The 26,451-nt window shown below is 39.8% G+C and overlaps 1 protein-coding gene across 7 annotated transcripts in view; it reads right to left on the reverse strand.

The window, feature by feature from the left end:
• Positions 1-381: 381 nt before the first annotated feature.
• The window catches only part of nisch (nischarin), a 37,295-nt gene continuing 11,225 nt past the window's right edge, over positions 382-26,451 (reverse strand). For 2 of the 7 annotated variants that reach the window (XM_038696151.1, XM_038696152.1), the window contains 17 exons: positions 25,637-25,750; positions 23,557-23,734; positions 19,981-20,099; positions 18,733-18,833; positions 17,328-17,603; positions 16,118-16,425; positions 15,072-15,283; positions 14,362-14,801; positions 13,454-13,638; positions 13,268-13,331; positions 11,400-11,538; positions 10,564-10,714; positions 9,902-10,021; positions 9,599-9,760; positions 7,553-7,725; positions 6,928-7,118; positions 382-2,986 (listed from right to left, as the gene is read on the reverse strand). In XM_038696151.1, coding sequence (XP_038552079.1) covers positions 2,659-2,986; positions 6,928-7,118; positions 7,553-7,725; positions 9,599-9,760; positions 9,902-10,021; positions 10,564-10,714; positions 11,400-11,538; positions 13,268-13,331; positions 13,454-13,638; positions 14,362-14,801; positions 15,072-15,283; positions 16,118-16,425; positions 17,328-17,603; positions 18,733-18,833; positions 19,981-20,099; positions 23,557-23,734; positions 25,637-25,750 — 3,261 coding nt within the window. In that variant the 3' untranslated portion in view covers positions 382-2,658. Of the gene's footprint in view, positions 2,987-6,927; positions 7,119-7,552; positions 7,726-9,598; positions 9,761-9,901; positions 10,022-10,563; positions 10,715-11,399; positions 11,539-13,267; positions 13,332-13,453; positions 13,639-14,361; positions 14,802-15,071; positions 15,284-16,117; positions 16,426-17,327; positions 17,929-18,732; positions 18,834-19,980; positions 20,100-23,548; positions 23,735-25,636; positions 25,751-26,451 lie in introns of those variants that run through there. The other 5 variants (XM_038696154.1, XM_038696153.1, XM_038696155.1 and 2 more) reach the window with 5 other exon arrangements.

Genomic DNA, 26,451 nt, shown 5'->3' on the forward strand with positions numbered 1-26,451 from the left:
TCATATATACACCGATACATAGATATACCCGGCAGTGTTTTACTGTACCTTTTACGTTAGCACCCTTTCTGCATCAATGCAGCCCCCTCATTTAAGTGAATGAGAGGGCTGCGTTTTTCAGCAGAGCTACAGAGTGTCAGGCAGAATGTGGCCCAAACAGAAATTCCTGGCTCCTATTTAATTCTTTCATCAGAAAGTCTTCCTAAACAAAGCAAGAATTAGGCAGGTCACTGTTGTTATAATGATCTGTTCACTTCACAACCATAAAGAATATAAGAAACTTAATTTGTATTGAAATGGGGACTTATAATCTTACATTTTTCTTCCACCTGTTAGTTTTAGCTGTCATTTTCACAGAAACATGGACTGACTCACATAATGTTGGTCCAACACTCGTGGTTTTCTGGTTTAATTGCTGCATTAGCAGAAAAGTGCACAGACTGTGGTTAAATTTTGCTGAGTCCTGGTTTGATTCGAAGAACCAAACCGCTGTTGCTTATTCCAAACAGGAATCGGTGTTACATGTGGAGTTGTCATTTTCACTTTAATTCAGTGGCATTCCCCAGAAAACACAACAACATGTAACTTAAACAGTGGTGAAGGTCAGGGCAGTCCAACATAAGCTGGCTTCCCATTTGTCGATAATAATGTATGAAAAAACATAACATATAATAAAACAAAACAAAAAGAAAATATAAAAAAAATAATACTAAATACGATATTTCAGGTTTCAAGTGGAAATATCATCAGGAGCTTCATATTTAGTACAAAATCTACTTCAGGATGGAAAACATCCGTCTGTCCAAAAGCAACAATTATATTAATATAATATTAATAACAATATACAGGTCAATAATACTGCTAATCAATTACAATGTACAAGGAATAAAAAGAGGGAAGATTGTGCCAAGCAGCGGCGTGTGTGTGCGCTACTTAAAACAACAGTCTAACATTTTGGGATATCATCTTGTCCGCACCTCCAGAATGAGCAAATGTAAAACTGGAAATGTATAAAAGTGATTTTTGGTTTACCTAAATAACAATAACAAAATTTAAAATCAGACAGCTTTAAAGTTGTAGGAATGTGGTCTTTTTTCTATTTCGATGGAGCTACGCTAGCAGTTTCCCCCTTCTTCCAGTCTTTGTGCTAAGCTAGGCTAACATGTCCTGGACCTTTCTTTGTACGGGACACAGAGATGAAAGTGATGTACTTCCAATCTTTTAATCTGACTCTGGAGAGAACAGAGAACAAGAGGATTTACCAGAAATGACAAACTGTTCCTTTAAGGTAATGTTGATTAAAATCTAGTTGAAATCCTGTGGACTGTCTGCAGCGCCCCCTGATGTGCAAAACCAGTCTGTCAATCAAGTCATCCAAACAAAGCAGTAAATCTGCTCCGTGTGAGAGATTTGAGGTTGTGCCAAAAACTCCCACTATTTCAGTTCCATGCGAGGTCACAGTCTCCACCTAATGTCTGCAATAGCAGTCTGGTGTCTGTTCAGTCCAACTATCCCTCAGTTTTTTTCTGTGGCAGGTGTGTGGTCAGAGCCACACCCCTTCCAGTCCATAAGAAGTAAGACTAAAAGGCCCCAGGATGCTTCAAACTAAGCTCTTGTTGGATGACCGAACGTCTTAAAATACCAGCACCCAAACCTTTTCAACAGCAGAATCTGCGACTGACAATTCTGGTAACTTTCCGAAACCAACAATTACGCCCAGTTAATGCAGTGACTGGCCAGGTGTGAAAGTAAGCAGTGCTTTAAATAATCCCTCAAGCTTTCTTTTTTCCACTTCTCACAAAATTACACTTTTCATGTGAACAACCGAGTTAACATTGTGAATGCGCAGTTATCCCCATTTGAGCAATTCAAGACGTCAAGACTATAAAGACATGCAAAAGAGACAGTTGTTGGAGAGAGAGCGTGGGGGGCAGTGGGATGCAGATAGGAATACGCAATAGGTGTTCATTCACCTGTTTTGGATTTGCCTAAAATTAAAAAAATATTGCTAAAAGGTTTTTTCGCTTGCTGAGGTGGAAAAACTTGGCGTATCGATAAAAGCAAAATGCAACAAAGTGAAGTGCGATAAAAACAGACTTGGCGAATAAACCATGACGCACATAAAGCATTTGATTAAAACGTCCACTGAAGCTCCTCCTGAAGATCCTCCAAAGAGATAAAAAATAGCGGCAAACTAATACATAGCATCTGTTTGAAGTGATGAGGAGAATGTATCCCAAATGAAACAATCAGAAATGCTATATTTCCACCGTTTTCACAAGGTTTGACTGGCGCTCAGTTATATAAGTCATCTTGTTGCGCCCTCTTCTTCTCCAATTGTGAAATGTCACCCATCTCGATGATTGGAGCCACCTACTGTTTATCTTGATGTAAAGGGAACGAGCATTCATTCAAAGTTTGTTTTGTAGAGTTCTTGAAATTCGGTTACAGTTTCCAATTTCCACCTTGAGTGCACCATGATGAATACATTCGAGGTGTCATGTCTTGCACCTCTCTGTGACAATAGGCTTCTGCCGTACAGTGTGACCATTCAGAGCAGCTGGTCGTCAGACAACACTTTGTACAAACTACTCTGTTTGAAGCATACTGAGGCCTTTAACCAGCCAATCAAGCTCCTAGTCTGTATAAACGAACCAATCAGCCAGTGAGCTCCACAGGAAGCTCCCGGCTGCACAGCGCCTCCCACTGGCGAGCGAGGAGCGATATCAGCCTCTCTCTGCTGTCGGCTCCCGGGACAAAGACGCACCACTGGACCTCCCCCTCTGCGCCCCCACTGGCTCCGCCCCCTCTGGAGAGGGCCCCTTCCTCTCCGGCGGCGAAGTGGTCCATGGTGAGGTGGCAGAGCAGGTCAGGGCCAGGCAGGTCATCGAACACCAGGGTCAGAGCCTGAGGGTATGTCTGGTACCCCAACAGGACCCGGTCCAAGTCCCGGATCCTCCGAGCCTCACGCAGCTGGTACCGCTCCCTGCAGGAGGACATGACGAGGATGACTACTACCATCATGTCAACAAGCTTACGTAATGTGTCAACAGCCTCGTGTGGCTGTATTTTAGGTAATCAGATTTGTGTGTGTGTGTGTGTGTGTGTGTGTGTGTGTTTGTTTTTTAATATTCAAAATTGAAGAAATGGCTTGGCACACAACAAAAGCAGCTCTGGACCAAGAAAAAAAAAAGCTCTTTTTAAACATTTTCTGCAAGTGGAATGGGAAGCAGAGCGTTGTGCAGCTGCTTCATCATGATGTGACACCACTCATGAACATGAAGAAGTCTTTATGAATGTTTATGACTGTTGTCATTAATTGCCATTTGGTCAATTATGTCTTTTTTAGTGCCAAGTTGACATTGAGATGTCTTTGACATTAACCAAGACAGCATAACGTGTCATAAACATGCCATAGCAGGATGATTTATCTGAAGAAACCATTTTGGCTTTAACATTAAATTATACTATCATACTGTGTGTGGTTAGTTTTGACATGGGCTGTCGTGACACCATTTTAATTGTGTCATGAAAGTTATATATTTTGGATTTGTCATAAAAGTTCTCATTAAGTTTATCATACTGTGAAATGCTTTTATAACTGTGTCATGAATACCGTTGATTCTTTCACATTGCCTGCATAAAACAACCAGCATCCGAGTGAATAATTATATACTTTTGACTTTTTATTTATTTTTTTAAAGATATTTCTGGGGCTTTTTTGTACCTTTATTAAGATAAGACAGTTGAAATACAGGAAATGTGGGAGAGAGAGGGGGGACGACATGCAGCAGAGCCACGGGTGGGACTTGAACCTGGGGCTGCTGCAGCAAGGACTCAGTCTTTGTATATAGGGCGCACGCTCTTGCGGTGACCTAACTAGTGCCCCGGGTACCTGAAACAATTTGTGAACACCATTGACACATCATGACCTTTTAAGTTGATATGTTGAAACAGTTAGCATCAACAGTTACGAAACAACATTTTCATTCATTTGGAGTTGTGTTTGTAGCCAACAGATGATTTAAAGTCCAATATTCACTCTCTTTTAGCTGTTTTTGGTCTCTACATTCTTCTGAGTGAAATGTCGGACTCTTTAGCTGCTGTGTTGTTGTTGTGATGTTAGCTATAGCAGCAGGAGAGTTATGAGTATTGCAGTCTGGAGCTGCTGTGCTGCTCTGGGACCGTCTCGTCCTCTAATGCTGGCTTTGCAGCAGCACATAGTGACAGTTTGCTAACCCACAACAACAAAATGTTAGTTATTACTTGCTGTGTCGTTGTTTGCTCTGTATCACGATATTTGTCATGGTATTAAAGAGGTGGTATTATGCTCATTTTCAGGTTCAAATCCTATTTAGGGGTTGTACCAGAACAGGTTTACATGGCTTAATTTTCAAAAAACACCATATTTTTTTGTCATACTGCACATTTCTGCAGCTCCTCTTTTCACCCTCTTTTCACCCTTTTGAACGCTTCGTTTCATCTATAGAGTGATGTGTCTTGTCTCTAAATGATCTTTGTTGGGAGTTGCACATGCGCATTTCCTAGTTAAGGACTACTTGCCAGTCAGAAGCAGAGAAGGGCGGATCAGTGAGAAGCTGGGAAACAGCTTTGGTTGCAGCTTGGCAACATAGACTGCAGCAAGAGTTTCAGAGTGATGAGTTATTAATCTGTAAGAAATGTATCTTTCATCCATAAAGTTTTAACTGAGCTCTGTCTATACATCACAGTAACAACTTTATGTCCATTGACTGCCTTCAGGGTAGCTGGTGTTTGGAAGGGAGAGGAGGTGTGTGCTGCAGTGCTCCACTGGTGTTTTTGAGGGCATGTCGGACTAGCCGCTTGGCGAGCGTTATATGAGGTGCATTTAGCTTTCATCCCTGTGTTGTCGACAAAACTGTCACTGCTTCTGTTTCAGGACCATATCTCTCAGGTGGATCTCTCAAGTGCTGTCGTTTGTTAAAAACTAGATCAAGAATTTCAAATGTTTTGTGTGTGAGGAATATATCAAGGGGCTGTTTTAGATCTGGTTCATATTTTCATCCTGTAATAGATCCACCCATATCTGATCAGTGAATAAAATAAGTCATGTTTCGTGCTCATTAATAGCGGTTTCCCTAGTTGGAAAAACTACTGAGCAAATCAGAGCTTTGTAGGTAAGATCATGAATGAGGACATCAGCTTACTTTGCCAGAGCCAGACAATTCTCACTAAAATGTGGATGAAATGCTGTACATGTTGTTAGAAGTCGACTTACAGAATTAACAACTCCACACATTTTTTGATGACTAAGAAATATGCTCCAAATGCTCCACTCTAATGAAAATAACTTCAACGGGACAGATACGTCAGTCACCACTGATTGGTTAGAGCTTATTAATCCCCCTACCAAAAAGAACATGAACACAAAGTCAGAAGACAACACACCCCGGCAGCTGCTGTGTCATTCATCATAAACTTAACATAAATTCATCATGGCTTTAAAATTTCATACAATAAGGCCCAAACAAAGAAGCGCTTAACGCAAAATAGGTTAATAACCTGAGGTTAGTAAACATGTTGAACTCAGCATTGGCCATCTAACGTTAGCGTGCTTTTTGCTTTAGCTACGACCTACCGGAGGTCAACTCCGACTGTCGTTCGTTACGAAAAGACGAATGACCGTTTATATACTTGCCAAACTTGTGGTGGTCGATTAACGTAATCATTTACTGGCTGGCTGCCATCACGTTAATTTTAACATTGGCTGCAAACAGGTTACAGTTTATTGTTGATCATGTAACGTTACAGTTTTATTTAGTCATACCGTTGCACTGGTTTGATAGTCTGGGGGATGTGTTGACTTACAGTAGTTTATAAGCGGCCATTAGTTGTAGACACATTAGGCTACATGGCTGTGCTCTGTGAAAAACAGGTTACAGGTTTATTGTTGATCATGTAACGTTACAGTTTTATTTAGTCATACCGTTGCACTGGTTTGATAGTCTGGGGGATGTGTTGACTTACAGTAGTTTATAAGCGGCCATTAGTTGTAGACACATTAGGCTACATGGCTGTGCTCTGTGAAAAACAGGTTACAGGTTTATTGTTGATCATGTAACATTGCAGTTTTAACATTAATTAATGTTACACTGGGTTTGAGAGGGTGTGTTGACTTACAGTAGGCTAGTTATTAAGCTGTTATTAAATGCATTGCACATTATATGGTTGTGCTCTGTATAATGTCACTGTGATGGCATCTTTTCATGCATTTATTTTTGTTACGGTCTAATAAATCAAAGGTTACAGTTACAGAATCCCATTTAGACTTGAGACTTGACTTGGACTCTAGCTCAAAGACTTGTGAGCATCTCTGGTATTAACAGTCAGTACTTAAGTGTTTAGACATCCCTTTGGATTATATCTCACACACTAAGCCCTGATCGATCAAAACATGTCTGTGAGTTGTTGGTGAGTTACTAGTGAGTCAGTAATAAAAGACATAGTCTCCTGTTCCTTTTCACAACGAAGGATTCAATGTTCCGCCTCTCTGCTTTCAGGCCTCTGTGAATTTTCAGCAGTTTCTCTGCCTCTTGTTTCCTGTGACACTGTCAGTATCTGTGACTGGTGGTCTACACATCACACATGGTACCTGGCCTGCCACTTAGTGTCTCCTCTTCTTCCTCTTTTTGTGCAGCAGACGAGCACCAACATGAAGGAACTGCTTTTTTAAATGTTTTTATTAATTTTTTTTTACTAATAATTTAATTATTACAAATTACAATATGTTTCACTGGTTTTATTGTATAATGTTTGTAGGCCGTGCCTCCCGAACCTGAGGTACGTCACTGTGAGTAATTCTGCTCTGAAAGTGACTCCCCTGGATAAAGACAGGTAAAGGTTTTGACATGTTGTGGTACAGGAGGGCAGGGCTTCCTGTGTTCTCACCTGGAGGGAGGCTCTTTGGCAAAGTCAGGCAGAGGATAACTGACGTAGTCCTCGTCCAATAGGAACACGTCGGTGCTGGTCAAGATCAAAGTCCTGGGCTGGAGTACAGGAGATGGAGCAGAGCCAGAAACAGAGGGGGAGTGACCTGAAAGAGCAGAGCCCTGGCTGGGCAGGCTGCTGGATATCTGGACCTGGATGAAAGGAATAATAATAATAATAATAATAGAGTTTTAAAAAACTAACCTAAACAGAAGAAAAGACTGGAAATATAAAATCAAGGCAAACCAGCTAAGAAATCATCACTACATACATGGGTTTATAAACCTGCAATAGCTGATTTTTTTGCCACTTGGGGTGGCGGAAAAAACACTGTGAACACATATTATCACCCCTTAAGTTGATACTGCCCATTCACACATTCAGATCATTTGGAGCAACATTATAATTTATTTTGTTGTGTTTGTGTCCATAATCTCTCTCATTTTAGCTCTGGTTTGGTCTCTAACACCCGAGAAAAGCATCAGGCTTCTTAGCTGCTAAACGTTACACTTTTTTTGCTTGTCGAGAAATCATTGACTTCCAGCACATCAAGTCCTGCTAAAATCACAAAAAAGGAAGTTCTTACCTGGAACACCAGCAGGTACAGCAGTACGTTGAAGGAGCGTGAGGACGAGGACGCTGCGCTGGCCAGAGTCTTCCTCTCTGCTACAATGAAGGTCAGGTCTCCCATTTCCTCCTCACTGGGATAAATAAATTTCACCATGCTGCTGTGGACCAGCTCGTAGTTCTGCATCTTACCTTTAGGGGGGAGACAAAATCCCATCTTAACACCAGTTCTGTAATTAAAATTAGGCTTTTTCACTCCAATTAAAGTCAGAAAACGTGTTAAAATTTTGCACAGATATAATAAGGGCTGATGAGGTCCATATATCAGGCAAAAGCATCAGTCAGGGACGGACTATAAGGCCGAATTTTTATTTTATTTTACTGAACCAATTTCAATGGCAATTTTTAAATAGAAGGTGTGCTTTTCTGGATATTACTTTTAATAGGTGGAGTCATGTTAGTATTTGAGGACTAGATATTGTTCTCTCTCTGGTCCCCGTGTCAGAGCAAGCCTGCTATGTTCAGAGAGTGTAGCATTATGGGTTGCTTGTAGCCTTAATGTTGCTAGGTTAGCAGATTTCTTCACGTCCGATTCTCAAACTTTTTCACATCAAGGACCCCTTAACTGACACAAATTATACTATGGACCCCAATTTAACAAGATTTTGTGCTATGATCTCCTATCTGAAAGCTTTTAGATGTTTTATTACAGAAAGTGTATGAAACCCATGACCCAAAAAGTCATTTGTGTTACTTGATGGAATTATAGTGAAAATAAATGATTCCCCATTGTTCTGGGGATGTTAAAACAGCACTTGAAAGTAAACATGCTTGTTTAGCATTGTTTATTGACCTGACCAACGCATTTGGCCCTGTTTTGTCTGATGCGGTCACACTGAACAAGGGGGTCCCACAAGGCTCTATTTTAAGGCCCTTGTTCCTTTTAATCTATATTAATCAAATCTGTGATCATCTTAAATTCTCCTCGTACCATATGTGTGCAGATGATACAATTCTATATTCGTCAGCGCCCTCTCTAGATGCAGTACAATCACCTTACAAAATGCTCTTCGTGATTCAAAATGAGTTCTGAATGCTAGCAAAACCAAAGTTATGTTGTTTTCTCATAATTCTGCTGTAACCATTCCTCCTATTAAAACTCTGGATGGTGATACCATAGAAGTCGTAGACACATACAAATATCTTGGTATTTGGCTGGATAAAGACCTTAATTTTAAACATCACATTACATATTTGATAAAAAAGCTCAAATTTACTCTAGATTTTTTTTGTTTAGATTGAAAACATGCTTTTCTTTTTCTTCCCGTAAGCGGCTTGTAACAAGTTTTTTTTTTAATCACAGCTGGACTACGGAGACACCATTTATAGATTTGCTTGTCCCACTACCTCAACTAAACTGGACCCCATTTACCATGCTGCTTTGAGGTATATAACAGGTTCACAGGTTCAACAGGTATAGGACTCACCATTGTACTTTATATACCAGAAAAATGAGTCTGTTCTATTTTGGCCTACGGTCTTGGAATGATTGTTGGAGTCTCTTATTCCTGTATCCAGTTTTAAACAAAAACTGTAAGAGGTTTTAAACACATCTTGCACCTGTAACATTTAGTCAAATTATGACATTTAAATTTCATTGTGCTTTTATGTTTTTTTTATCTTATACTTAGTTGTAAATAATTTAATAATACTGTTACTCTTATGAATAATGTTGCTGTACATGCAATGCCTTGTTTGCACCTTGCACTTTGTGCTGTTTCACATCTTGGCCAGGACATCCTTGTAAAAGAGATTAAAAATCTCAATGGATTTCTTTCCTGGTAAAATAAAGGTTAAATTAAAAATAAATTAGGCATTTTTATCCGGTAAACAGACATCTTTTATTTTGTGTGCAAGCCATGTGACCTGCCGAGAATGTTATATATAATTGTAGAGGGAAGTGTGTCGTATGGATGACCACTGACCAATCGAGTTGTTCAGGTAGGAATTGATCCCAAAACAAATACTAAATTCCCTCTGTGTGACCTAGTCCCCGCAGGGTTACCTGTGTTTGTGCTGGTGAACTGGGAGTAGAAGTCCTGATCTGATGGCTCTGGAGGAGGAAGCTGTTGCTGCAGACTGAGAGCCGACATCAGCTCCCGAAGAAAGATGCTCGTCCCATAACTGTCCCTGCTGAGACAGCACACGATGTGATCGGGCGAACGACCTGCAAACACACAGAAAGAGAAAGAATGAGAGAGAGAGAAAGGATCCATGGACAGGTAAGAGGGTGAGAGTTAAGCAGCAGTTTGGTATAGATTTGTATGACCTCTGCAAACACTGGAGATAAGTGTGTACATCCACTGACCTACAACTCTGAAGTACTGGTCAAACAGTCCCACATTGACAGACAGCAGCTCAGACAGTCTGATGGACAGACAGCAGCACAGACGAACGTCCGGATCTCCAGAGTCCATTATGTCCAAAACTGAGAGACAGAAAGTAAATCGACTAAAAAAAATATTTTACAAAACTGAAAGTCTACAGACACACTTGTGCCTCTCTGAGTCTGTAATGTTCACAACACACCAGCAAACAAACTGTTATATGACTTAATGAGAAACTGCTTCTGTTCACTGACCCATGACATTTTATTTTGATCCTCATTAACATGGGGAAAATAACAACAAAGATTTCATGTGATTATGGAAATCAAAGTAAGTGAGAATAATATTACATACACTATATGCATATACTGTACATATATACATACTGTAAATGCATTTGTTACCTAAATCTTAAAAAGACTTATTTTCTTTGCGTTTCTATACATTACTGCTCCTGGGTGCTCTGCTTGGTCACATTAAAACCAGGATCAATCCTGATTCTAACATTTTAGTAAAAGCTATAATAAATAGCAAGGGGAGCCGCAGCGGGTATTAAAACAGCTGTGACTAACATTATATTATGTGATTTTAAATGCAATCTTTTCTCACTCTGACTGAACCAATTTGTGTCAGTTCATCGTACCTGAGTGATGACCGAGTGTGGAGGCGGAGTCTTCCAACAGAAAGTAGATTGTATCAGTGGAGAGCAGCAGACAGCAGGTGAGCTCAGACTCTGGAGACTTGTAGAGAACCACAGACAGCCACAAGACCTGTCTCACCTCCTCCGCCTCAGACTGATGATCAGTGGGACAAAAAAGTAAAAAAAAACCCAATGTTGAGTTGGAATAAGAAAAAAACAAAAAGACAGAACACAAGAATTGCAAAATGTCTTTCTGACCATGAACACTGCCCTAAGAGCTTTGGGATCTTTTTGCTTTGCTTTGTTTCCTGATATTCTAGAGACAAAACAATTAATCAATGAATTGATAAAATGATACGTATGTAAATAGGTAATAGGGCTGGCCATAATTATTATCACAATAAAAAAAGTTGATTGATCAGTCGATTTTGATAATTATCACAACATCAAATCATTATTTCTTTCGAGTAAAAGTTGAAGAAACCAGACGGTTAATTGTGGTTTTAAACTATATTCTTTATGGTCAGAACATGAGACAAATCACTTCACAAATCTGAGGTAAAACACATGATAAAATCTTTTTTCAAAAAATCTTAATTGAAAAATTAAATGCCAATTCATTTGTGACTAATTAATTATTATCATCATCAATTTATCTCCCAGCCCTAATAGATAATGAAAATAATCATTTGTTGCAGCCCTACAATAATTAAAATCTAAAATAGCTATTTTTCCTTTGGCGATTTTGCTCTAAAACAAAGTGCATTTGGTCCATGGCAAACACCTCCTCTGAGACAAAGAGTACAGAGCATAGGAAAGCAAGTGTCTGTTTGTCCTACCACTGCTATGTATCTGCGGAAGAAGGCCAGCAGTTGCTGTTCTCCGAGCCCAGCCAGGAGCTTCAGAGCTGGGGAGAGACCAGGGGTGAGGTGGGGGGACGGCTGGTTCTCCTCCACCTGGAGACGGGAGGAGTCCCAGCTGAAGAGGAGGAGGGAGGAGAAGAGAGAAGTGAGGCATCTCTCATGATCTTTACAGAGAGGCGGTGGGAAAAGATGATGACACACTGTGCTACCTGGTGTTTATTGAATGATGCACAGAAAAATAAAACCATGCAGAGAAAACAAATTAGATCATGATCAGGATTTGTTTTTAATGTACAGACGAGTTGTGTCCTTGTTAGAGAAGTATGTGTAACTCTACACAATTAATTATTCTTGCAACTTCCTGTGATGCGAATCCAGACAGAAGAAGTACAGGTACAGGAGCCAAGATGTGCCGATTCAGGGAGCAAATGTGCTAAAATGGCTGCTTTTCTGGGGAGTTTACACTGGGAGATAGGACGGTGGCACACGTGTACATTTGATGACACATGCCATATGCTGCCAATTAAAGATGCCAGAGTATCGTTTGTGAAAGTCTGGAGTTAATGTGATGTACATTTCTAGTAGTACAGATTAGAAGTCTTCACAGGCCAAAGGTTTTCTGTACAGAATGTTACTGCATCTACAGAATCAATTAAGCTGTGAGAGGAAGTTCTGGCTCTTCATTGCCGATTTTCAAGTTGGACAATCAAGGAAGCACTACAGTCCCAAAATGCAACATCTTTCTAATAAAGGCAGGAATGTGTCTGTGTGTGTGTCTGTGTCTTTCGATTATCTCAAGAAATGTTCATCCAATGGACTTCACACAAGGCGGGTGTGTTGCTGTGAACCTGAGGGAGTGCATGGTAACGTTTGGTGCAATGTGGACACAAGACTCATTCAGAATTAATAAATATTTTAGAGAACTGCGCAGAGAGGAGTGGCTCGTATGGGCGGAGCTGATGTAGCTCCGCTGTGCAGCAGCGAGGGGACAGCAGAGCAAAGCAGCTTGCGCAGGCGGGGCTTATATGCACTAGAATTTATAAACTTTGAATTAACTACTGTACAGCACAAGTCGCTCTGCTCTGCAACAGCGAGAGCAAGATAAGCTCTCAAGGACGAGGCTTACATGCTCCAATGTGGTAGTGGTTTGTTGAAATGGAGTTACGGTCATCACGCAGGTTTGATTTATGTTAGAAAAGAATGTGTTAAAACAGAGTTATAAGAGTGTTATGAAGTTCTAAGGAAATACTAAATATCTAGGAGTATCTCCGCCATTCTCGTGTTGTTTCAGTGATATTAATGCTGTAGGTGACACCAATGTCAGACGCGCATTTTGAACAACCCACCCACCATAGTCTCTCCAAATCCTGTGGGAAACACTGAGTAAAAAGCACATTTTGAGTATTTAATTTATGGAATGCTAAAAAAAAAAAAAATGGAAAAAATGTGAAAAACTGTGTTCGGGAAAGTTTTTCATTATATTCTATTTTGGCTTCAGCCAATAATTTTCATTTTGGTGCATCCCTACTTGTCAGTGACCTTAGTGGACAAACTATGTAATGGAGGCACTGTTTCTATATGACCTCAAACATATCACTGATGTTCCTGATAACTTGTCACCCAACATAAAGCTATTGCAGCTTCAGTGACGTCCATCAGCATTTACATTCACTGATAAAGAAATGAGTGCTCTGTGTTATAAACTGTATGGTCTTAATCAAAGTAAAAGTATGATATTACAATGCAGCTGTAAATGCAGGCACAAGAACAGGAATAATTCTGCAGTTATGTGGAGTAACTAAGTAATCTATGTTGGACTAAAGAGAAGTGCTTCTGAAGTCTACCTGCTGGTGCTGTGTGATTTCCTGGAACTGGTACAACAGCACTGGTCTCTGGATCTGTAACAGCCTGAGAACACAACAACAAGGAGGTGTCAAACAAACCGTGTCAAAAAAAAAGTGTCAAACTAAACAAACCCATCAGCCTGAAAAAATTCCCTTCTTGGTCTGAGTGTATGAGCTGGTCTTCACCTTCTGTGTGTTGCCCTTGGTGTGGACAGGGCGTGCAGGGCCAGGGCAGGGCAACCATCTTCAGCCCCTCTAGAGAGGCTCTCCGCTGACTCAGCTCACCTAGGAAGGAGCTCCTGTCCTGGGCCAGAGGGAAAATCAGCAGCAGCCTCTGACCGCCCAGCAGCAGCTCCACAGTGTGACTCCTCCTGGACACAACATGATGGTTCAAATACAGATGCAAGGACAACATCCTGTTTCACAAAGACATGGGATTCATTTTTGTGTGCCACTGGAATAATAGTCTTTTACAGTTTCATTTTATTAATCAGTAAACCTGATCAAATAAAAAAAAACAAGTAGAAATTGATTAAACAGATGTGTATGTTAATGATACACTAATAAAATCAAAGTTAAGTCAGCACAGTATGGAAAATGTAAGTGTTAAAGCAGGAGACAAATGAATTGTGAAATATGACAGAAGGGCAAGATATGGGCACTGATCTCCTGATTCTCCTTTTTTTTGATTCTATTTCATTCCTAATGATCAGATTAGATAACTATCAATATTATATAAAGCATTTATCAGAACTTATTCTGAAAACTTAAATTTCTCCTTACTCCAAAAGTAAGAAAAAAAGATTGTTTTCCTTAAGGGTAAAACATGAACATTATCTACACTCAAATACTTAAAGTATGTAAAAATCATACTACGTATCACTCATTATACTACTTACTATACACTACTTAGCTAGAAAAAACGACCAAACGGAGATATACATACATCCTGTTTTCAGTTTATTTGGTTCTGTAAAATTTCCTGCAGACACACAAGTACTTTCAAATGTATAAACTTTAAAAAATATATAAGTATGAAACTCCATAAAGTGCATTCATAATTATATGTTTGGCTACAATTACAGCCTCTGTACCTGTGGTGGTGTTTTGGTTCGGGGCAAGAGGTGTTGCTGGTTCTGTCGCCAGCCTCAGAAGCGCTCTCTCTGGGGTGAAGCACCACGGAGCCGAGGGGTACACGGACCAGCCTGCACCAGGAGGACGAGGAGGAGTGATAAAGGTCAGCACAACTCCTCTCTCTTTCTGCCAGCTCTCTGAAGTCCATCTTCAACACCCAGAGGTGTCTGTGGGTGAGAAAGAGGAGAGAAGGGAGGCTGGGCTCCTCGCTCTTGGACAAGATGCCTGACAGGAGGGGGTGAGTGTCCGGGGCAGAGGAGGAAGAGGAGGAGATAAAGAGATGGGCAGGGTAGCCTCCCTGTGCTCCCTGGCACTCCTCCAGCTCCCAGGAGTTGATGAGCGAGTGTGGGAGGAGCTGAGGAGAGTTTGGGGGCTCTAGGTCAGTCTGAAACCCCGCTGCCTGGAAAAACAAATGAGAAGGTTTTTGTTTTTAAGGTGCTGGCACAGTGACAGAAACACTTCAGCCTGATTCAGGATGCGCCACACATTTATGAATCTCAAATTACAGACCAAAGGTAGTTTAAGAGTTTATTTTATTATTCAGAAGCCAAAGATGAAGGAAATACTTGCTAATGTACTCTGAAAAACTGAAAAACTATCGACAGTAAAGGAAAACTGAGCAGAAGCTGTCCTTTAATGGCTCTAAATAGCTCATGTGATGCTCTCTGACCTGGATCAGCAATGTCAGCTCGGTCCTGGTCTGCCAGAGCTCCTTAGCCTCGGAGAAGATGTACCAGCGGGTCGGATCTCCTTGGTGGCCAAAAGCAAGGCAGGAGTCAGGGAGCTCAGCTCGGGAGGAGAGCAGGAGTTGAGAGTACGGCAGCAGGAGGTCCACCTGCAGGCTAGACAGCACCTCCTTCACAGGCGGACTCTGCTCCTGGTCTGAGAAGAAGAGGAGAACAGATCGCTCTTAATATTTTACCATGCAGCAAAATCATTTCTACACAACAAGTGTTCAGCACATCATGTTCTTTACTGTATATTTGGGCTGCAACTAACATTTTATTCATTCATTACCGATTCATCTTCTCATCATTTTATAGATTAATGGATTGATTGTTGATCTATAAAAGTGTTAATTGTTCAGTTATCTCTTGGTTTCTGTCAAAGATGTCAAAAAATATTTTTCAATATTTATTTATACAAATTGTTCTCTTTTCTTTGTGGGGTATAACTTTACATAAACTTGTCAAATGTGATTTGGGCCCGTTAGCTTGTGATAGTATCTATCAAAGCAGCAATGTGGTGTGAGCAGTATGTTTGGATATCAATATGTTGTTGGTATTTCCAAACGGAATGTGTTAAGGTCTAATTTATGGTTTTCTTCCTCCTCCTCCTCAGGCAGGGAGTTGTGGGTGTAGACTAGCAATCACATCATAATCAACATGTTCCCTTACATATTTCACTTCTGACCAAAAAAGTTAACTATGTTGTTTTCAGAACACTGAGATCTCTTTCGTCCGCAAGCCTATCTCATGAAGAATGATTAGTTAACTGGATGACTACCACCTTAAGATATGTTCGTAGTTTTACACAAGAAAGTTTTCCAGCTAACATATTACTCCTGCTACAAGAACTCAGATTAATTAATTCAATACAAAACTCAATTCATATAACAAATATGAAAAACAAGATCTGCAACCACAGTTTCCATATTTCATAAACAAAAACAATGTTTCATAAACAAAGTTTAACTGAGGCTGATTGTGTGCTGACCTGTGTCCAGGCTGGTCCATGTGAAACCCTCTGATAGGTACAGCAGGCCCAACAGCCGGTCCGTCAGCACCAGACACACATCTTTCTGCTCCACCTCCTCCTTCACCTGAAGACAGTAGCACCACAGAACCCTGTTGACCCGTACCTCCTCCTCTGCCTCCTCCTCCTCTTCCTCCTGACATAGCCCCCCCTGGTGGCCACCGGGCTCCTCTGCAGGAGGAGCAGCGAGCAACGTAGAGGAGGAGCAGACCGACTCCTCCACAGAGTCATCCAGACCCATCTCAAAGTATCCATCCCTGGAGCCGGGACTGGAATAATGAGCATACAACAGTGGATGAAGCAAGAATTATCACTTTGTACTTTTTGTTCATTTAAATGTTTTAACACTGTGATTTTACACAAAATAGAAACTTGCATCTCATTGGACACAGCCCTATAGTGCAAAATGCAAATATATCTTCTCAAAAACTATATATCCCAAAAATCTGTGTGAATTTGAAGGAAACCAGTCAGAATCCTAGAAACCAGGGGGACCTTCAGGAAATCAGTTTAAGGAATTTTAAGAATCAATCTGAATTTTAGGGAATCCACAAACCAGTGAGAATTTTTAGGAATCTTAGAAACCACTAGGAATCCCACAAACTCACACGCACTTATAAGTATCACAGAAACCAGTGGGAATCCTTGAGGAACTGCTGAACCCAGCACAAAGTACAAGGAATCCCACAATATTAGGGGATCTCAGACAACACTTCGAAATTTTAGGGCTCTCAGAAACCACTCGAAATCCCAGAAATCAAGGGCAACTTTAGGGGATCCCACAAACACAAAAAACAAGAAACCATTGGGGATCTTAGGGGGTTTCATAAACCATATATAATGTTTATGAACAGGAATATCTATAAGTTCCAGAAAAAAGCAGGAACCCTAGAAGATCCCAAAAACCATAGGAAACTTACAGGAATGTCAGAAACCAGTGCAAACTTCTAGGATTCTCAGAAAACACTTTTCTGAATTTTAAGGGACCTCAGAACATCTTAAAATCTGCTGCAACTTTCTCAGGAACCACTGTGAACCCGTGGAACCAGACAGCCCTTTGGGGAATCTCAGAAATCAGACAGAATTTAAGGAGATCTGAAAAACCAATGTGAATCCCAAAAAACAGTTTAAATTTAAGAAACCAGCAAGAGAAGGTTTCTGGTTAAATTACCTGGGACTTCCCACCTCGGTGCGCTCCACATGGGACTGATCCTCTCTGGATTCAGATCTCTTCTCTTCCTCCCTCTCCTCCTCCATCTCTTCTTCCTCCTTCTTCCTCTTCTGCTCCTTCAGGGTGGAGCTGAGACAATGGCAGAGCTGCGTAATGAAATCTTTGTTGGAGGAGGAGAAGGAGAGCAGGTGAGAAGGAAGAAGAGGACAGCATGCTGCGATGCAGGAGGAGCAAGTGGTTTCAACTGGTCTGGAGTAGGAAGAGGAGCAGACACAACTGCAGGAGAGAGAGACGGGGAAGGAGATTTTATTTCGGTCCGTGATGTCAAGAAACACCTGTTCAAATATGACATAACATCATTCAGTCCCTTCAGTTGACCTATCAGCTCATTTTACTTTCATAAACACCCCTGCTGTTATTTAACCAACTTTACCACAGGTATCTTCAATAAAAACAGAGCATGAGATATTTGGGAGTAACACAGTAACAGTTGTGTTAACGGTGCTGACTTGTCCTGATGCTGTACCTCCAGCTGGACATACTGAACTACACCTGCCTCCATCTTGACTTCCTGCAGATCCTGTTAGCAGAAGAGAGAGGCCTGAAGGACAAGACAGTATTGCCTGATTATTATAAATAAAGTAACTAAAGTAGCTGTAATGCTCTAGTATTTGTATGTGTAGTAACATTTTCAGCTGCAGTAGTAAAACATAAGAGGAGTAGCAGCAGTAATTGCAGAACTGTTTGCTGATTGGACCAGTAAACAGCTGGTGTTTATTGAATTGCTGACAGTATAGAGACAGACAAAATAAATGGAGAGAGAGGGGAAAGACATGCAATACTGAGCCCAGCAGTAATCGAACCGGTGACGTTGAGGTGACATGGTGTATGTCTTAAACACGCAGCAATCAGGATGACCCCAGGTAATACAATTACTAGCATTATATTTGGTCTTAAAGTTAAAGTAATAATAAAATTAAATCAAATAAATAAAAAATAATTGGCTTAACAGCAGCTAAATTCATTTTATACAGTATACATTTTCAAATAGTTTCCGGGGTCTTTATGAACCTCAACAGAGAAAAAGCTTTGTTTGAGACATGCCTTTATTTCTGACTAATTTCATGGTTTAAGAGGTATATTTGATCATAATTCAAAAAGAAGCCTCCATATTTTCTGGTTGGCTCCCGTTTTAAATTCAAACTGAACCCATTGTCCATTTTTACCTGTTGTCTTGATTAACTCGGTAATGTGCATGATGCCAATAGAGTCATGTCATTCTCACCACTCTGCTGTTCTCAGTTTATCATTTTACCCCAAATACGTTCGTTCACTCTCAATTTTCGGTAACCTTTACTAGTTGTTAATGCATATTATGGTTGTATCACTGTTATTTGACACTGACCAGACAGTAATAGTAGGAGTCGTAGAAGTAGTAGTAAGAGTAAGACTTGCAGAAGCTCCACATTGTGCGTGTTCAGACAGACTGACAGCAGGTTGTTGTACCTGCAGACAAACAAATGAAGCAACATTAGAGCTCAGCTAAAACCAAATACCTCTTACTCATCTGTACTTAAGCACAGCCATGCTTTGAGCCAAATGCTAATATTAGCAAGCAAACTTGCACACAATGACTATGTTGACACACTTTATCGGGTTACACTGATCATATTTACCATGTTAGTATAACATATTTGCGTGCCAACGGTTAACACAAAGTACAGTTCCACTAGCCTACAGAGGCTATTTGATCATTCATGAAAATATTTGAGCTGCTGATGGTGCTAGATGAAAAGACAGAGGATCACCAAAGTTACAATTCATCCTGAGAGGACCATGAATGTCTGTACCATATTCCACAATAATTAATCCAATATTTCTCTCTCTTGTTTTACTCTGGACTAGGGCTGAACAAGGAATCGAAACTGTATTGAAATCACAATATGGCACACTGCAATTTTTCATATCGCAGAAAGTGCAATTTTTGTTTGCAAAGGCAAAATGTGTGTCAAAAACCATTTTACTTGTCGTACTGCAGAGACGTCCTGGCCTACACATCATATTCTCAAGACGGATGTTCTCCAAATATCTTTGTTAGGTACAGATCTTTGCAATAATCCCAGCATAATCATTTAAAATATGTTTTTCAATGAAATTGATTCCCTCCAATATTGCAAATCAAATCGCAATTGCAATATCAGTAAAAAAATAATAGCAATTAGATATTTTTTCAAAATCGTTCAGCCCTACTCTGGATTAAAGTGCAAACTAAAATGCAGCTTTGTTGCAAGAAAATCCTCATCTACAAAAAAACCCTAATCTGTAAAGCAAAACATTTTCAGGAACAGATAACAGTTTTTTTTAATAAGAATGTTTTGGAAATTACTATCTTGTCAATATTTTCAGACATCACTATGTTTTTATATTTTTGAATCACGACATTTTGTTTAATGACACACTGTTAGACTCCCAATCTATACAATCAGTTGATGATTTTTTTTTGTCATATAAGTCCTCTTTACATTAAATGGTACAGTCCTTGCCTCTCCACCCCTCCCATCCAATCAAACTGCCGTTCCTCCCAACTGATAGCTGATTGGTTGTCATAATAACAGACCCCACCCCTCCCTGGTGTTTCAGGTGTCTCTCTCACCTGTGCCATCTCAGCAGACAGGAGGTGTGTACTTGGGTTAAAGCTTGTGGGGGGAGGTGCAGCGTCCACAGGGGGGAGAACAGTGGGGGGAACTGCGGCTTCTTCTGTGCTCGTCACTTCTGCAACAGGAAACCAAACAGATCAGTGACGCCGATGGTGAGGAGCACACTGCACATTTTGACTGATGTGACACTGTTAAAGTGCTGATGTCTTTATTTTTTGGATGGATTCTCCCACAACTTGACATCTTTCAAATATGACTTTCTGTGCAGAATAATTAGATTAGATAATTCAGAAAGTTTTGATTAAATTAAACTCAATTGTGCTCAGAACATGCAGCAATGATTTGATGGCTCTAGCTTCTTTAATATGAATATTTTATGCTTTTCCTTGCCTTAACATTAGTTAATTAAATATCTTTGGGTTTTTGACTGTTGGTTGGGCAAAACAAGACAATTTAAAACAACACCTTTGTGGTTTAATTGTGATGGGCATTTTTCACAGTATAATACACAAAACAATTAATGAATTAACTGAAAAAATAATCAGCAGATTAGCCAATTATGAAAATGAGTTAGCAGCAACCTACATGAAGGGCTTGTAAATTATCAACAAAGGCTGCTTTGAGCTTCAGTTGTTGTGTGCAGAGTTTGATTGAATCAAATAAAAATGTCTAATTCATGAAAAAACAAACAAAAAAAACACAGCCACATAACAGTCAAGCCCTGTTTCACTGGATGGGCATAAAAAAAATACCAACATGCATTTGGTTCTTACTGTTTAGATTCATACATGCACACAGTATGCAGCCTGTACTGAGCCAGAACAAATATTAGTCTCACAGTCGGAGGTTAGTGAGCATTAGCAGGGAGTTGCACAACCCCCAGCCAAACATTAACCACGGATATTCACTAGTTATTCTCATGTCATGCTCCACCAGCTGTTTATAAATCCATCACTCAGTCTTTATGTGAAGTTCAAACTGCTCAGAAATAACCAGTCAGTGCTCTTTGGTGGACAAACTATGTAATGGAGAAACTGTTTCTAAATTACATCAAATATATTTTTGATATTTCTGTACTCTTTTCCTATTTAATTATCAAACCACATAGTCAATAACGATACACCTGTGATACGATAATATCTGATTTGCAGGTGTATTGGTGGGGCTTCAGTCAGTTGTAACAGCAGCTTGTATTCTGATAATCAGACTAAATGTTAATTTATTTCTTCATTCTTTAGTCTGACATGGTGATTGTGTTAGTTCTGTTTGAGTGGGGGCTTAACCAATCAACAGAGACTGATGTAATTGTCCTATCAATGTAATTTTCAGTCGCCAAAGAAGGTGTAGTAGCAGTTGCTAGGAACATTCAACTTAATGTTGTTTGAAGTAACATGTTGAATTTAGAATTGTTAGTTGACTTACAACACTTTGTACAGCTGCAAACATCTAATCCATTACATACATTTTTGTGGCATTTTTACAGGTTCAATGTTTCTGAAGCAGGCTATTCTAATAGTTGGTTGGTGTACATATAATTATGGGTTAAGTTTAAATGTAAGAATTGATGAGGCTGGTGCAACATTTGTGTTATAAGGCAGAGTTTGAGCTCATGAACAGCTGAAGCAACAAGTAGGCAACTAATCACACATTTTAAAGTTATAAACAGACAGTGAAATAAGCTATTTTCTGAGCAGGAAGCAGTGTCTACAACAGGAAATATAAAAGCAGAGGAGATTTGGTTTAAAGACTAAAACAAGACACTCAGGAGGGACAGCAGCAGGTTAGCTTCAGCTTCATCCAACCTGATGAAGGATTTATGATTTCTTCACAGCAGCAGACTGACTTTTCACATGTAAATGGTTTCTGATTAAATTACATCTCTGAGGAACATTTTGATGATACAAATCGCAAAAGAGTCCAACATACTGTAAGTAACCAGACACAGAGTATCACATGACTGCGATGGAAAAAGCATTTCAGTGAAGCCTCTATTGTGTTAATCCTCATAATCTAAACAAAGGAGAGTTAAACCAAACGTTATCTTTACTGAAAGCAGCAACCAGACAGATTTGATGTTTTCATGTTTTTACCTTTCCGTTTCTACAACTGTTCAGAAAACAAACACACAATCTGAAATCTCTTTTGTTTTACTTTTGATGGAGCTAGGCCGGCATTTCCCCCTGCTTCCTGTGTTAGTGCTACACTGAGCTAAACACGTTCCACACACAATCTTCTGTAATTTGGTTTCCTGCAGGGTTTCTGCTTTAATAAAAAACATTAACCTTAAAGGGTAAAAAACAGAGGCACTATTTAACACAGAAAATGCCTTATATTTAATTAGTGGTGTTGCTACATGAGATAATGTGTCAGAATGTGGATGGCTTACTGCCTCAGCTTAACCATTCCCAGGAAAAAACCCTGATGTAGAAGTCATGAAGTGATTTATTGCACGTTTGGAATTAATTGTATATAGGTTTATTTGTTGTAGCACTTTTTTGGTAAGTCACGGGAATGTTCAACGCCAGTGGCAGAAAGAGGGTGAGTGAATGGGACACTGTATTTTTTGTTAACCGCGGTATTCTTTTTTGAGTTTTTGATCATTGTGATCAGTTTGAATATACGTTTTTCCACATTATATTAAGTTGCATATTTTTGTCAACAAAAAGCAATAGATTATATTTTTTTAGATCCGTGAATTATTTGTGCAGCGAGTCCGACAAACAGCACCACAAGGCCCTACCCTCAGCCTCTCAGTGACTACTTTGTTTTTGCTTTAAGTATAGTCGCTACACCTGATGAGAGAGATAATTACCATTTCCAAAAATGTTCTAGTATTCCTTTAACTGATCAACAGAAATGTTCAAAACTAGTTTTAAATATCAAAAAAATAGCTGGTTTCAGTTCCTGAATTGAAGAAATTGTCTATTCTCAAGTTTTTTGGGAATTTAAATGTAAATCAGTAAGTTTTTTTTGAGTTTTTCAAAACTTCCTTATTGTAAAATATATGTTAAAAATATACAAAAAAAAACAGTTAAGACAGATTAATAGATACAATATTTGAAAAATGGTCAGCTGCAGCTGTAGTTATAACATATCATATAGATATTAAAGCAGTCTTCAATCTTTCAGGATAGTAGCACAGAAACACAACGCTTGTCTTTTTGTTTTTCCTGTAGCGTTAAATTCACTGTGTAGGAATTTTTTGATAAATCAGTTGAAGTAATGAGATTCATTGGTAGGAACCAGCATGGGTGTGAATATGTAAGGATTTCTCCATGTGGTACCAAGCGCCTCTACATTTTACCATAATGTTTCGTGCCATTGCTTGTAAGTTGTGGCATTTTCTGATGTGCAAGTAATGAATTCATTAATTTGGTTTCAAAACAAACACTTTGATAAAATAGTTACTAGTTGCAGCCTCAGCGAGCGCAGTCAACTTTTGGGAATTGCCTGTTTTATATTCCAAAGAGCAGAGAAACATACCTGTCTGTCTGGCCACTGCCTTACAACAGAAATAAAAACCGCCGCCCCCCCTCCCTCCGCCCTGCACAGCCTGATACATACATGATTACCTTGGCTGGGGCAGGCAGCCTGCTGGGCCGAACAGGAAGAGGAGGAGGAGGAGGAAGAGGAGGAGGAGGTGACAGCAGGAGGAGTAACAGCAGAAGAGCAGCAGGAGGAAGAGGAGGGGGGAGAGGAGGGGGAGAGGTGAGGAGGTGCAGCAACAGACAGTCTGGTCTCCTCACTGATCTGACGAAAGGACAGAGAGGAGGAAGCCTTCAGAGAGCAGCAGTCACCCATATCATCAACCAGATCACATCCTACAACCTGCAACCAGCAGCTCCAGTCAGTTTTAAAGACATTTTCAGATGTCTGTTCAGAGACAGACCTGCTCCATTTATGAAAACAAATCAATGCAGTAGCACTAGTCTGCTACTGCTCTAGCTGTATAATTACAGTCTTTGTATGAGGTTGTGTGAAGTCAAAGAGCTAAATCTGTGTGCAGAGATTTTAAACATAACCTTCCGACACGTTTTGGAGTTTTCGTTTTAAACCTTTGACTGCATTTAACAGTTTCTTTATGCAGAACGACCCTGTAAACATCCGTTCAGGAAATATTATCTCACTGAATGAAAAGGTCTCTTCCTGTGTGGGTGTTGAGTCACTTTTAGTTTAAAACATTCTGCTTGAAAGCTGGACCAACATACAGCCTAATATTTTACCATGTATGACAGTCAAACTGTATGTACAACTATTTAATATTAAAGCTTGACACAATCTTTTATTTTTTACAAAAGCATGAGGACTCAGGCCTCTAAATATGGCTACGTTTATGTAAGAATAAAAACCTCACTGGTATGTAGAGATGCATTTCATCAATAATAAATAAAAGCCTAACTAAAGATAATCTAGCCACATTTTGATCTGTTGCTGTAGCCTTGTTCCACATCTCTGATTTGTTCAGTGATTCAAATCTTTGTCTCTGTAGGCGGTACTAAGAATGGGGGTATCATCTTTCTGTACAGGCTGTTTACAAGAAATATTTAACCGTCCTCCATAACCATAAAAGCACATGAAAGGGCCCTTTTTTCTGAAGGCTGGAAACCCTAACGGGATGCAAAACTATCAGTTTCTTCTGCAGGAGGAAAATGCTGGCCACAAATATTTTGAGATGTTCTCATGGCAGAAAAAATAGATCCACAAAATATGAGAATATACAAAACTATAGATGCTAACACAACATTGCAGCCTATGTTTAAACACACACCAATTTAGCTCAAGAACTTCACAGATGAGTTGACACTGGTGCATTTTTACAAGTTAGTAATTCCAAGTAAGATTACAACTCACCCACTTCAATCACCTGTTTTTATGCCCACACAACCGATTAATTGTTTGTATTTCATCTTAACTCTGCTGCTGATGTGCACAAAAAGGTCAACGTGTCTAGTCATTGGTGTTCAGCTGGAGTTGCTGCTCTGCAGGTTGCGACTCCAAACAACACAACAGCAGCTTGTCCCACTCAGGTAGTTAACAAAAACAGGCTGCTGTAGTGACAGACAGAGTTTGTTTTAACAACAGCTGACCAATCCTCAGGCTTCAGAGATCTGTTAATCTAGTAATTAACATATTTGGGTCACTAGTAGTCACATCTAATAGCTGGATTTTGTTTTGTGATGATTGGTCTATTATAAGGTTAGGATTATAACACCACTACAGCAGGTTTCAGGGTTAATTCATTTGGAAGTTATGAATATAAAGTACAACAAACAAAGATGTTACAGTAAAGAGTGGTTGAGCTCAAGATTGAACTCACATTACAGTTCAAAAGGTCAAAGTTTTAGTCAAATAATTTCCTCTGATGCTGACTGATTTAATATTTAATATTCAGTGTAAAATTCAGGTAAAATCATCTGATGTGATGTACAGAAAAGAACAGTCTAGTTTTAAGCTCTGCTGTCTCACAGTCCTATTTTATTATTTACACTGGATATATAAATGACACAATTATTTAAACTCTTAAGATTTTTGAACAATCTTTAAAGTGCAAACTGTATGTCAATATAAAAGACATAAATACTGACAATTTAACCACATAAACTGGTCTCAGAGGGTCTGATCCTGCCTCCTGTTGTATGATTCAGAGCGTACCTTCCTGTCGCCGCTGCTCATCCTGTCTTTGACTTCTTTGGCTTTCTGAATGGCTTTCAACACTTCCACTGTGTCCAGCTCCTTCTCTGTCGTCACTTTACAGTCCAGACACACCTGACAATGCAGAGACAAAGGACACAAAAACATGTCAACACACACAATTTAAAGAGGTCATATTACACTCATTTTATTGAGGGGTTGTACCAGAACAGGTTAACATGGTTTCATTTTCAAAAAACACCATATTTATGTCATACTGCACATTGCTGCAGCACCTCTTTTCACCCTGTGTGGTGAATTCTCCGTTTTAGCTATGGAGTGATGCATCTCACTTCTAAAAGATCTTTGTTGGGAGTTGCACATGCGCAGTTCCTAGTTAAGGACTACTAGCCAATCAGAAGCAGAGTAAGGCGGGCCCTGACAAGCTGGTAAACACGGCTTTGGTTGTGGGAAGTGGGAAGCTTCCGGTTTGAGACTAAATCCAATGCGGAAGTCCCTTAAACCTGTAATATATCGAACGGCCATCAGGGGGCGACTCTTCTGGTTGCAAAAAGAAGTCCAGCTCCATTAGAAATACTGGTAAAATGACTACTACCTCCTTCTCAGCTGATTTATTACCTCAGTAAACACTTTCCTAATCAGTTTATGGTCTCAATCGCTAGTTTCAAGTCTTCTTCAATACAACATGATGTTCGTTTAGTAAATTATGGTCCCATTTAGAGGAAAATAGACCCTAAAGCAGAGTATGCTTCAGGGCGGGATTATCTATGATTGACAAGTCGTTACCATGGCAACCTGTCAATCTGGCTAGAGTG

Source organism: Micropterus salmoides, unplaced genomic scaffold, assembly GCF_014851395.1.
Source record: "Micropterus salmoides isolate LMB-PRFRI ecotype aquatic unplaced genomic scaffold, ASM1485139v1 Ms_hic_scaffold_4, whole genome shotgun sequence".
In the NCBI taxonomy this organism is placed as follows: Eukaryota; Metazoa; Chordata; class Actinopteri; order Centrarchiformes; family Centrarchidae; genus Micropterus; species Micropterus salmoides.